The sequence below is a fragment of the Pristis pectinata genome, chromosome 7, assembly GCF_009764475.1.
Source record: "Pristis pectinata isolate sPriPec2 chromosome 7, sPriPec2.1.pri, whole genome shotgun sequence".
NCBI classification, from domain to species: domain Eukaryota; kingdom Metazoa; phylum Chordata; class Chondrichthyes; order Rhinopristiformes; family Pristidae; genus Pristis; species Pristis pectinata.
The window spans coordinates 86,957,561-86,971,348 of NC_067411.1; the positions used below are offsets into that span (position 1 = coordinate 86,957,561).

General features: G+C 36.8%; 1 protein-coding gene across 8 annotated transcripts in view; it reads right to left on the reverse strand.

Moving 5' to 3' along the window:
• The window catches only part of LOC127572750 (3'-5' RNA helicase YTHDC2), a 69,747-nt gene that overhangs the window by 34,852 nt on the left and 21,107 nt on the right, over positions 1–13,788 (reverse strand). For all 8 annotated transcript variants that reach the window (XR_007956675.1, XM_052020339.1, XM_052020342.1 and 5 more), the window contains exons 12-21: positions 12,763–12,889; positions 10,918–10,983; positions 10,242–10,420; positions 7,747–7,843; positions 4,170–4,257; positions 4,003–4,083; positions 3,832–3,914; positions 2,910–3,015; positions 2,481–2,600; positions 2,126–2,398 (exon numbers count right to left, since the gene is read on the reverse strand). Coding sequence is in view for 7 of the 8 variants with exons in the window: in XM_052020339.1 (XP_051876299.1) it covers positions 2,126–2,398; positions 2,481–2,600; positions 2,910–3,015; positions 3,832–3,914; positions 4,003–4,083; positions 4,170–4,257; positions 7,747–7,843; positions 10,242–10,420; positions 10,918–10,983; positions 12,763–12,889 (1,220 nt within the window). In the remaining variant the exon portion in view is untranslated. The remainder of the gene's footprint in view (positions 1–2,125; positions 2,399–2,480; positions 2,601–2,909; positions 3,016–3,831; positions 3,915–4,002; positions 4,084–4,169; positions 4,258–7,746; positions 7,844–10,241; positions 10,421–10,917; positions 10,984–12,762; positions 12,890–13,788) is intronic.

The window sequence follows — 13,788 nt, forward strand, 5'->3', positions numbered from 1 at the left end:
AATGATTCATTTGGATTCTTTAGGGATGGAAGTACGCCTTCCTTACTCAATATGAATTATATTCCAGTTCCATACTGATATTTTTTAACTTCAACTTCTATATGAAATGGCCTTGCAACCCTATTGGTCCATTAAATCAGGCAGCTGGCCAATGTTGCCCATGTCTCTGAAATTCAGTCTCTGAACACAACTTGGTGGCTTTAGATTCCCTTCCTCAGTTTAACAGGATTCTTAATGACCATCTCAAATCTATTTTGGGCAGCAAAAACAGGAACATTGTTGAATTCTTCAGGCACTTCCCAAGGCCTGCCAATATTCTGAGTAATTGGTTCAGGCAGCCAATCCGATTAATCCTAGTTCATTTCATCAAAACTGCAGTGATTTGTAACATACACGTCTGACAATATAATTGCATTGGAAATTAAAAAAAGCAGAAGTTTAGAGTTAATAGTTCATGTATTTTGTTCTGCAACATACTTCATTTCACAAATCTAAAATAGGAGTAGAGAAAAATTAGCATTGTGAATAAAAGAATGAAGGAACAAAATGGAAAACAGTGTAAAAGTGAAGTATAGCCGTTCATTAAAATATAGCCTTACTTCATATTTTTTTTTAAATCGGGCAATCCCCTGTACTGGTAACATCTCTGCCTGCCGTGCTTGATTAAGATCACTGGACTCCTGCAATCCAGTCTTTTACTCATCATGGATTTTACTTGCTCTATGACTAACTGTTGTAACTTCAGTTTTCTGAATCTTAAGCTCAGAAATTTTCCTTTTCCTTTAAAGTCATCCTTAAAACCTTATTCATACAGAAAGCTTTTTGTCATTTGTTGAAATATCTCCTTTTGTGCCTTTGTTAATGCTCCTGTGATGGACACTTTACTATGTTCAAGGCACAATGCAAAGAGTTGCCATTTTATATTTATTATCAATTAGTCCAATTATCCAGAGAAAGAAATTCTGAAAGGAAAGTTGACCTGCATTTGTCCCCTCTACTTGCATCTACCCAAAAATTAAAAGCTGAGAACCAAACTTCCATTTTCTGTTTGGAAATCTAAAATTACACCATAACTAGAACAACAATGTAAAAAAAAGGTAAACACTGATTAATAAAGCAATCTACCTTTCTAAAATTAATCTGCAGATACCAATTTTTTTCATGATATGGCAACAGAACTGCACTTAACTTGGTCCCCTCACTTAAGAAGGGATATAGTCACATTGTCCTAAAGAGATTCAACGGGCTAATTCCTGGGACAAGAGAAGTGTCCTATCAAGAGAGGCTGAACAGGTTGCATTCTTTGGAGTTTAGAAGAATGTGAGGTGATCTTATTGAAACATAGAAGATCCTAACAGGACATGACAGGATAGATATCAAAATGTTTTCTTGTGGGAGAGTCTTGAACAGGGAACACAGTTTCAAGATCAGGAGCCAGTCATTTAAAACAGAGGTATGTAGAATTTTTCTCCTCACAGAGGTTAGTGTATTTCAGGAATTCTCTATCCCACAGATCTGTGAAAGCTGACTCGGCAGTAGCTTTTAAAGTGGAGGCAGGTAACCTTTTGAAAGTTCAGGGGACTGAGGGCTATGAGGTGGGCAGAGTGGACGAGTTGAGGCCCGTGGCAGATCAGCCTACTCCTGCTCCAATGTTCTGATATTCTTGAGCACTTTGAGAGCAAGATTTATTTTCACTGGTAGAAGACTATTATTATGCGCACATTAGTTACATTTTATTCACAACACAGTATGCTAATATACTACATACCTGCCAGGCTTTTATTCATAGTCAAGCTCCAATTATCTGGCATAAACAAAAACAGAAAATGCTAGAAATACTCAGCAGGTCAGGCTGCATCTCTGAGAAGAGAATGCTGAGTATTGCTGAGTGACGGGGCCCAGGGGTTGAAAGGGAGCACAGGAAAGGGGCCCCTGTAAGTCAGGTGCCAAACCATGGGAATTCCAAACAATGGAATTATCATAGCTTTACTGTTCAAGCCAGCAATTTCAGAAGTGAAATAAATAGATTTTGTTGGCATTGTAAAAAAAAGCATCATTATAAGGTTTTGAACTCCAGATCACAATTACGAAATAGAAGTACCACATAACTAAATGGAAAGCTCACCTGGAAAGCTCTTAAAAGAGCCATATGATCACTGAATGTTCCTGCAGCAAAACGCTTTCTGCACAACATGGAAGCACGCTTCTGTGAAGGTTGCATTGGTAGGACAAATGGATCTCGATAGGCCAAAGTACAGGCAATAGTGAGAATCGGATCAAGACACTTTAATACTACAGCACAAAGAACCATCTTTCCCAGATGGGGTTCCACAGGAAGATCTGCTAAGTGGTAACCGAGCTCTGTTAGATCTTCCCAGCTGTCCATGGCATCTATAGTCTAGAATGAAAAGCAGTACAACTAATGTGTTCCTAATATTGTATTTTCAAATTTTATCTTTATTATGATAAACATCTCATACCTTGAGCATCTGAACTGCATTTCTAACAATAAGTGACGGTGGGGGTTCCGGTGCTTTAGCAAGGAAGTCGGCAATAGGACAATTGATTGGAGCTAGCAGTTTGGTATGTAAACAAAGTTCCTAGGGAAAGACAAAATGCAAATTAATTAAATTGCATAACCATAACTTAGAATGGTCAGTTTTATCGTGTCCTTTTACAGATTATAAATTTTTCTAGGTGAGACTGACACTTTAATATGTACACAAATTCATCGAATATCAAAAGCATAATTTAATGACCATCTACTGCCAATTGCGTTATTCCTGCAGAAGGATAATTCTATAATACAGAAGTAGTGACCATTAGTTATTTCAAAATTAACTATGATTTAACAATAAAAATTATACATTAGAATAAAATATTAAACAAGCAATAAACCAAATTCACACCTGCAGTGGCATCCGTAGCAACTCGGGAATCTGAAATTCTAGAAGATTTTGAAACCGTAGTCTACTAAATAGGTGAAAACAAATTCCTGGCTGGCAGCGACCTGCCCTACAAAAACGCACAGGATTGTCAAACAGTTAAATAAAAATAAAATTCATGAATGTTTTGAACAACTTAACATTTCACAATATTTCATCATTCAAAAGACAAGAAAAAACTGGAAATTATTCAAATCTGGCTGAGTAAAGAAAAAAAATTCATGATAGTTTTCATTGCAGTGCCACAAATTTAGGTTTTGGCTTGATATTTTCTAAGCTCTAGTCACTTCCTGCAACACTCTTATTTGTATATCATTTTCAGAAGAGCTGAAAATAGATCTGTGAACTCCGGAATTATCATTGAGATGTTCCTATCCTAACCTTTGATAAAGACAAAGACATTGATGAAGAAGCTAAAGAAGGCTATGCCAAGGACTTTTCCTTAAGGAAGCTCAGTTAATGACAACCAACCTCCCTTGTATCAGCTGAAATTCTGCCACTGATTAGTTTTCTTTCTGGCACTCTAATACCAATATCCTACCTCTTTCCTCATATTCAGTTCTTATGTCCATTCCTGGATCAAGGTTACAATGATGTTTAGGAATGAGTGGTTCAGGTAGAACAAATTCAGAATCAATAGTTTATTTGGTGAGTAGGGTTTGTTTGATGGCACTACTTCCAAACCTTACTGGTGGATGGGAGAAAATTGAAAGAGCAGTAATTGACTGGCTTAAACTTGTCCTATTCTTTGAGGACAAGACACATCTAGGCAACTGTCATATCACTGTATAGATACCAATGTCTGGCTGGTTAGCTTAAGTATTTTTTTTTTAAAAACTTGACAAGAAATTTATTTTAAATTGAAAAAATTGAGTAATCATTATACCTTCCCTTCCTCTGGACAGCACTCGCCTTGGAAATCCACACCATTTTTAACATTGTGACGGAATTTAGTGCATCAAATGATTTCTGAAACAAAAGTGAAATTGAAACAATGAAGAGCTTCTGAGTTCTTCATATTGTAGAAAAACACCGACATGTGTTGACTAAAACTTACCTCTTTTACTTTCCCAGAATCAATGACAAATACCACATCATTGACAGTAATGCTTGTCTCTGCAATATTTGTGGAAAGAATCTGAAATAAGACAGATCAATTGTCCACAAGTGAAGGAAAAAGTGATATTAAATTAGTGATTTTATTTTAAATAACTTTAAACTTACTATTTTGCGAACTCCATTAGGTAGGCTCTTTAACACTTTCTTTTGGTCAGATGTCTGCATGTTGGAATGAAGCATGAAAACCTGTAATCTAAGAGGGCATGTTTATTGTATACTTTAGATCTTGTTTTGCATTTATGTTATGCACATGGAGAAAATTTTCTTATCACACCAATAAAACATGATGATTTGAGAATACATATTTTACTACTGCACATTTGCAATAACAATTAAGGTAGCTTGAATTACATAATTAAGTTTGTTGTGCTTTTGAAGAGCTAAAGGCTTCAAGTTCAACTTTGCAGAGCCTGTTGTTTCTGTTACTTCCAGACATGCGCGGTTTGGTTACCAATCTTCTAGGAGTGTGACACAATAGGGAGAAAGAGGAGTGATGCTACAAAGCAGGGCCGCCTGCCGGAAGGGAAAAGTGGAGCAGGACCATCAGCAAGAGGTCCTATCTGGGAATGGATGATCAGGGAGCAATTTTCCTCTATGTATATCAGCAGGATGGAACATATTAAAAGACTTCACTTCAGGAAGAAGAGATAACAACAGTGTCAAAAGACCCATCAAATATTGTGCAATTGGCTCTTTCCAGGCTGGAGCAGAGGAAATCCATAATATTTCCCAGGAGATCTGCAACTATTTGCAGTATATTGCTGCATTAGGGAGTTCACAGACACTGTTCATTCTAAGAAAATAGAACTCATCTTCTCCCTCAGCAGTAAATAGCAGGCAACACATGCATGCATCTTAGCACTGTAGACAGTGCAGGGTGCCACTGACCACACTCATATTACACACTTGAACTCAGCAAAGCATAGCAACTGAAAGGACTTGCACACTCCTAATTCACAGGTAGTGTGCAACTACAGCCAAGGCATCACGACGGTAAATGGCCAGTATCCAGACTGCATTCAGCATGCTTCCGTTTTGGACCAGTCTGTTCTGCTCTCAAACTTGAGCAACTGTACCAGACCAAAGGGTGGCTAGTAAGAAACACCTTGCTATTGATTCCAGTGCACAACTCAAGCACCAGGGTAGTGGAGTCTAAAACCAGAAGGCATAGATTTAAGATGAGAGGGGAAAAATTTAAAGGGCAAGTTTTTCCACACAGAGGGTGATGAGTATATGGAATGGACTGCGAGAGGAAATGGTAGAGGCGGGTACGATTACAATGTTTAAAAGACATTTGGACAGGTACATGGATAGGAAAGGTCTTGAGGGATATGGGCCAAACGCAGGCAAATTGGACTAACTCAGGAAGGCACTTTGGTCAGTGTGGATGAGTTGGGCCAAAGGGCCTGTTTTTGTGCTATACAACTCTATGACTCTAAAGCGAATATAACAAAAGCCATGCTTCCAATTGTAAGTTGCTGCAGAGTGCAAAGGGCCTTGATATATAAGGAAATGCAAGGAAAGATGTACACAATAAACAAAGTGCAATGATGGTTCAGTAGACTGATTCCGGAGATTGGGGGAATTGTTCTAAAAGAGATTAAACAGACTGAACTTATAACATACAATGAGAGGTGATCATACAAAATTCTTATGGTTTTGACAAGGTAGACGCAGTGTTGATGTTGCCTGTGGCTGGTGTGTCTAGAATCAAGAGCTACAATCTTAAAGTAAGAGGTCTGCCATTTAGAGTTGAGATGAGAAGAAATTTCTTCACCCAGAGTGTTGTGAATGATTAGTATTTTCTACTCAATAGAGATGGACAGGCTCAGTTGCTGAATATTTTCAAGATAGAAATTGATGTTTGGATATTAAGGAAAACAAGAGATAAGGGAAGGTGGCACTGAGATAAAGATCATCCATGATCTTACTGAGTGGCATAGCAGGCACAAGGGACTGAAAGGCCTTCTCCTGCTTCTGTTCTTTATATTCTGACGAGCAGATTACTTCCAATTCCAGCAACTCTGTGGGTTAGAGCTTGCAATATACAACAAAGAGGTCTCCACATTCGTTGTTGCCTACTATATGCTACAACTATAAAATCAGACAGATTCCACGCATGCCAAAGGAGAAGTAATTGGAAGAAGAGATGCGAGCAGATAACATAGGGAACTGTTTTTTGGATGTCCAGAAACACAAATAATCAGGCGGCACTTTACTAAATATAATTGCAATTTTGCACCTCACATCAGTTCCCATCTTACCTTCCTTCTGTTACTGATCATTATACCATCCACCTGACCACAATCATAGAACTAGAGCCAAAACTAAATCAATATTCCAAACAACACTATGATGACAGAAACCACATTAACATCAACTAATTAACCTTGTGTATTACTCTAATGCCATCTTCCACATGCCTTTACCTCATTTACTAAAGCATGGCTGATTTAAGACTGGTGATGTTTGGTAGTGGAAGCCACAAATGGTCTTTCAGCATGGGGTCTTGCAGCTGTGATCTTAAAAGACTAGGCTTTAGATTATGAGCGCGGCAGTTTGGGCTAGCTGGCTGTGGTGGAATCTCAAAAGCAAAGACTTGAGGAAGATCAGAAGATTTATATTCCACAGAGCATTGACATTCCCACAGGGTGGCACAGCACTCCTGGCACTACGTTGGACAACAGATTACTGGAATGTCAAAATATCCTCATAGCCCTTTTGAACACTGGTAACAAAAGCCACAATTGCAGTCTTTAGCAGTTTGAGACTTGACTGCACTACTCACACATTTAGTGGCTCTTGCTTATGTTGCAATAGAATACATTGGCCATCAGTTGCTGTGCAAAGGTTGATAGGGAAGGATGGGAATGTAATGGACTGAATAATGTGAAGTTAGTGGAGCAGTTAGTGTTTGAAGATGCATTTACCAGCACTGACTCTATGTAATGATCCTTTTGCAACACCATATCTGGATCCTTGGAGCTGAACTCCAAGAGTGATCTACACCAGTGTCACCAAGTGGCTGCATTATTATCTTTAGTCTTAGCAAAGCAGCAGAATAAGAGCTTAAATGGGTGCAATGCATTGTATACTTAATGTACAGTTGGTAAACTTAATTTGCGAAGTCAGAGACTTTACACGTGTAGCCTTTCATAATGGATTCAAAAAAAGAACCAACTAATACATTTATACTGTTTCTAGAAAAAAATTAAAGAGAGCTCCCTGAAGGTTCAGTGTGTAATATTTGTCACCTAGAGCAGTAATAACCCATTTTGACCTAAGGACTGTCTGTTAGGCCCACCTATCTGCTGAGAATTGACTGAGACAAATGGAAGAAAGCCCAATGTACCAGAGGGTGGCAGCAGAAACATTACAATTATTATCTGTCCCTTTCCATAGCCCAGGAAAAGAGTCCGCTAGGTTTCTGCTCATGATCATCAACAAAATGTTTACTTTCAAAAGAGGAAAAGAATTAAGGAAATATTATCAGGTAAAAGGTAGTTTTTTGTCAAGGTAAAATACACACTGATTAGTATCTACTCTATGTAACAAGTTAAATGTCTATACAGTATGTGTAGATGGACACAATTTGGGGGTACACTAAAAACAGTCATGCTTTATACATTTACCCAATTTTCTATTTCAGAAATTGTAAGCAATAAATGTTTTGAAAACTTACTTGTGAGAATTATCTGCAAATCTTTTATCATCGTAAAGAATGCGATCTCTGAGTCCTACAATTTCATCATATCCTGGTAAAAAGATCAAAACGGCACCTGGAAATATAACAAATAAATAAAAATGTCTCTTGTAATAGTAATTTTATAAACATTGGATGATTACTGTACCACTAAACCCTACTGAATGATGCACGTAAGTCACATTCCTGTAACTTCGATGTACAGGCTTTATTGCCACTTCTGTCATGGATTTTTCCCAATCCCGACCACAACAAATCACTTAAAATTACACCTCTAGCCTTAAAACTGATGTACTACTGATACTTATTCTTCCAGCCACGGTTGAGGTTTAGTTCATTACTTGTAATGTATTTGCAAGCTATGCTATGATTTTAATTAAAAATAAGTAACAACTTCTCCATCTTTTTATAGGGTGTAGGGACAAAAAAACATAACATTGTGAAAGTGCATTCATAGTGCGTATAGCAACATCATGATCAAGTTACTAGACTAGTAATTCAGAGGCCTGAATAAATGTTCATACTAATGCGTGGTGTAATGAAAGCCTAGTTCAAATCCCACCACTGCGGCCAGGGAATTTATTTATCTAATAAACTGAATTATCTGGAAATAACAAGCTATTATCAATTACAGAAACAAAGAGACCACCACAATGTCACAAAAACCCATCTGCTTCACTGATAGTGTAGGGAAAGAATTCTGCTATCCTTTGTATAGCTGACATGCAACCCCTCAGCAGAATGCCTGGCTCCCAAATGCCTTCTGAAATAACATAGGAAATTCAAAAGCAACTAAGAAGCAAGCATTTAGTTAGGGCTACATTGGCAATAATGTCCTGAAGTCAATACAAGGCAGCTGGGAATTTAAATTCAAGCAATTAAATAAATCAAATTTAAAAATAAAAGCTACCACTAGCAATACCGACCATAAAGATTCCAGATTGTTGTTAAAAACCCATCTGGATAACTAATGTCGTTCAGGAAAGCATGTCTGTCAGCCTTATCCAGTATGGCTTGCATGACTCCAGATCCATCAATGTCTTAATGTCTCCTCATTTCGGGGGTCACTGGGGAGGACACTAAATGCCAGCACTCTCCATATCCCAAAAAAAATGAACAAAATATTCATCCCTTGAATAAAAAATATTTTAAATCAATTTGCTATTAACTAAGCTAGCTCATAGACCGTGTTACCAATGGCATAGGAATGATCATCCCAATTATTTGGCATTCTCCCATTGGAGAAAACATCCTCTCCACATCCATTATGTCAAGATCTCTTTGGATTCCCCAAACTACACTTTTTGTATCTCAGTCTATAATCTACTCAGTTTAATTTTTGCTCTCTTTCTTTTTTACATATCTTTAGAATCTTTTGCTTTTTCATGTTTCTCATTAAATTATCCTTGCATTCTACTTTCCTCTTCCTGAAATACATTAGTCTCCTTTGCCAAATGCTGATACATTCCCAATCACCAGGTTTACTGCTCTTTTAGACAACTTTGCAAGCCGTTCTCTTGGATCTAACATTATGTTTAACTTTCTCTTAGTCATAGCTGAAGTACATTTCCTGTTAGGTTTTTGTACCTAAAATGGATCCGTGTTTGTTACAAACTATGTTTAAATTTTTCAAATGTTAGTCATTCCATGTTTCCCAACATATCTTTCAATATAGTTTCCCAATCTACCATAGCCAACTCATGCCTCATTTCTTTGTAGCTTGTTTTATTTAGATTTAACACCATGGCTTCAGATTGAATGAAATCACTTTCATTTTTTTTATATAAAATTCTATCATATTATCATCACTCTTCCCTAAAGACCACATAACTACAAGATTATTCATTAAGTCTTTCTCAATGCACAATACTAGATGTAAAATGGACTGTTCTATTGTTTGGTTCCTCAAAGCACTGATCCAAAAAACTATCTCCTAAACACTTCTTGAATTCATCGTCCACAGCATTATTCCTAATTTGGTTTGTCCAGTCTATATTCAGATTAAAGTCATGATCATTGCATTACCTTTGTTACATGCACCACTGATTTCCTGATTTATACAATGTCCAATATTACCACTACTCTTGGTCTCGGAATTGTCTAATGGATCCCAAATTCCCACCAGTTTTCTGCATCTTACGGTTTCTTAGGTCCCTCTAAATTGGTTCTACTACATGTGAAGTAGGGCAATTCTTTATGCCAACTTACAAAATTGATAAATGATGTATTTATTATCAGCAATTTTTGCTCAAAAACAGATGAGGCAAACAGATATATTCCAAAACTGAAAAAAATGTAGGAATTAAATAAATTAAATAAATCCAGTATAAAATTCAGGTGGAACAAATAGGAGATCTCATTTTAACAATGAGCAAGAATACAGAACATACTACAAGTAGTAGCTGTCCTGTGCTGAAATTAACCTATATTGAAACCTTTAGCAAGAAATCCAAAACGCTCAAATAATATCTTACCATCATCAGAACTTTGAAAGATGTTGTAAAGAAGGTGCATAATTAGATCCAGGTCAACTTTTTCATCATCAAAGCTGTGGTGGTAGACATTTAGAATTTCTTTATCTTCTTGACTTAGATCTCCACAATCGGATTGCACCAGGACACACTCATCCAAATTCCCCAATTCTACTGAAGAACTTTTATGTGAAAGTAAGAAGATAGCAAGGTGCCCAAAATTATAAATCTGCATAAACCATTAAAGGACATAATCTTTTCACCTGCTGCAATTTGAAATTCAGCATAATTATGATTTCAGAGTCAGAAGTATATAAAACATACAATTGCTTATTTAAATATTAAATAGCAATGAGTAAAGAAAAATGAAAAAGCACAAGACTGCTTAATATAAAAAGGCAATTCACTCAGGTTCAACAAAGTGCTTGTTATAGCAAACAGATTTATCACATTGGTGAATTAAAAAACACTCCACTGAAACTGGGAATAAATACATTGTGCATTTTACAGTAAGCTCACTTGCAGACGATTATGACATATCTCAAGAAACATCTTCATTACCCTGTGCGCACAATCTCCAAAATGGAAACAAGGTGACTTTAATACAATTTCCCTTCATATGTTTCTTCCTTACTGTGATTAATAGATTTAACAAATAAAGTAACATTTCTGTCCTTACTTGAAAGATTCCAGAAGATCTATAATCTCAGTTTGACCAAATCGTTTAGCCCAGTCCAAAGCCAACCTAAAAGTATTGAAAACAAATTTCTGAAATATGGTGGTAATCTACAGAGCTATCATTGTGAACTACCCTAAGACGGGTGAAACATTTAAATGGAAAGTTTCATCAAGCACATGATAATATACATAGCCATCATCTTCTACATCATCAGTACAAAGAGATAATCGTAGCCGAAAACACAATAGACCCGCATTGAGGCCAATTAAAATCTGTTTGACTTATTCCTGAATACATTAGCTGACATTTTTTAAACTACTATTTACTTTGCATCTCATGCAGGTATATAAGAAGCCATTCCTGATGAATCACTTCCATCTCAATGTGCTTACTGTCAAAAGAAATGATAAAATCGACAGAGGGAAGCTATTTCATCTGAGAACTAAGGCAGAACTAAATGCGGGGAGCGCGGATAACAAAATTAGAACTACATTGTGGGGGCTGGGGATCGGGTGCAATGGGTGTAGGGGAAAAATGTCAAAAACCACTTGCTCACACAAAGGGGTGGTGGAAACTTGAAACCTTCTACTCCTGAAGAAGGTCAATAAAAACTTTCAAAGGCAAAAGCAAAAGAATGTGTTAAGCAAGGGCATTAACAGTTATGGACCAAGACTATTCCTCATAGGCTTAAAGCCTATTCACTTTTTTAATATCCGGAGTTTAAACTACATTTAAATCACTGTAGGAAAATGTTCCATTGATAAAGAAACTAGATATATTTGCATATGTTCAAAAATAGTCCAGAATTTGAAGTCATCAGCAAAGTAAATTATTAAGTGAGGAATTTGTAATATACATACACAAAATAAGTACTTAACATCCAAGAAATTGGTTCAGCCCTAAGGTCACCCAACAAGCATAGGAACTGCAGGGTCTTTTGTACTGAAACTAGTAGATAAATAGCTTAAATTCAAGTCAATTCAGGTAATTTCCCTCAATTTACTTGAAGAAAACGGCAAGTAATGCAGCGACAGCAGTATGGAATTTCTGCATTTAAATATACATGCATGGAAACACCAAAGCTGCTGAGTCCTTCAGAGTTATGACAGTGAGTAGCTTCACTGCGATTACTTTTGCAAAATCCAGACCAATACTAACATCAATTTTACAACAACTCCTGTAATGGTCTTTAAATTTGAGATCATTCAAAATCACTGCTGTCTGCATCCTAATTCACATCAAGTCCTCTTCACCCAACACTCATGTGCTCATTGGCCTGCACTGCCCCAGTCTGACAATGCTAAGTTTCAAAACTCATTTTAATGTCTCATCTTCAAATTCTTTCATAGTCTTGCCCTTCCTCCAGCCTTACAACCCTCCCAGAGCACCATACTTGTCCTATTCTGGGTTCTTGCTCACTACTGGCAATACTTTCAGATAACTGGATCCTACACTCTCAAAATAGTCTTTATTACTAAAATTGTTTAACAAGTAAGAATTTCATTAAACAAAACAAGTTTCTATTCCCCACAGCACCACCAGTGACAACAGACTAACCTGTTAAATTAGGCTAGTCAATTTGTCTGGGTTCGTTGAAACCCAATCTCACACTCTCCTGATCATATTTCTGCTGTTGAACTATTAGCTTTCAGTTCAATAGAACACTAAGTGCGATATAATTATCTCCACTAGCCTGGAAAAATAGTGCGTAAAGAAGTTGCTCTTGAATTGGAGGTGATTGAATCTTAAGTTGATTAACAGAGACAATGTTTTGATAAGTTAATTAAATAAACCACACATCTTAACTCAAAAGATCAATGTAAAGGCAAAAAAAAAATTCCATACCAGCCATTTGAAGCCTTAACATTTACATTTGCTCCCATGCTGAGTAGCTGTTCCACTTGACTTAGAAAGCCCCGGCCTGCAGCTATCATTAATGGAGTAGCACTGGTTTCACTATGCCTGTAGTCAACTGAAATTTGGATAGAGATTATTGTGTAATGATAATACATTATAAAGCACCCATGTACCGCGTATGAATTTTGTCTTTATAATTTAATGAAAAAAGTACATAGATGTTACTGCAGAAACATATATATTACTAGTATTTCCTACTTGTTTATCAATTTATAAGTACATCAGTTGCCACCACAAATTTTACACCCTCACAGGCAATGGCTGTTTAAAGAATGAAGCACTCGTGAAAGCAATTATTACAATTCCAAAAAGGAAAGAAAAGGATTAATTTCCCCAGAACAAAGACTCAAAGGCACTATAAATGCAGCAATGAAAGCTATATATCTGCCTGCATTGTTCTCCATCATTGCACTCACCACAACATCCCGCCCCTCCCAATGCTTTTCCAGACCTCGATGCCTCATGCAATCCCATGTTACAATCTCACTGCTGTCAACAACCACTGAATAGTTTTTCGATGTTTATGATGAGAGATACTTAAAAACAGTTCAAGAGGATTTGCATAATATTAAATAAAGGGAAGAATGAATGTACTTAATGACACATTTAATTGATATAAACTAATTTAAAGTCAAATGAAAGAAAATAAACCTTTTCAATCCAGGTTGGCAAACTCAATCAAATAAATGCTACATGTTCCAGCCATGGCCAGGGAAAGCTGAGGCTGAAATCAGTGGCAGAGCAGGGAGTCAAACGCACATCTAGCCTCCAGCATGTTTCTGATTCCATATTGCTATGCACAGATGTGAAAGGTTGGTGTACCATAAATTCAGTCAAAACGCTTTTAAGAAATACTTTGATTTCTACATTGTTCTCAATGACACTTAAAATTGACAAATGGTTTGAAACTATATAATTTCCCCCACTTTGTCTTCTTCAGTTTTAACCATGGAA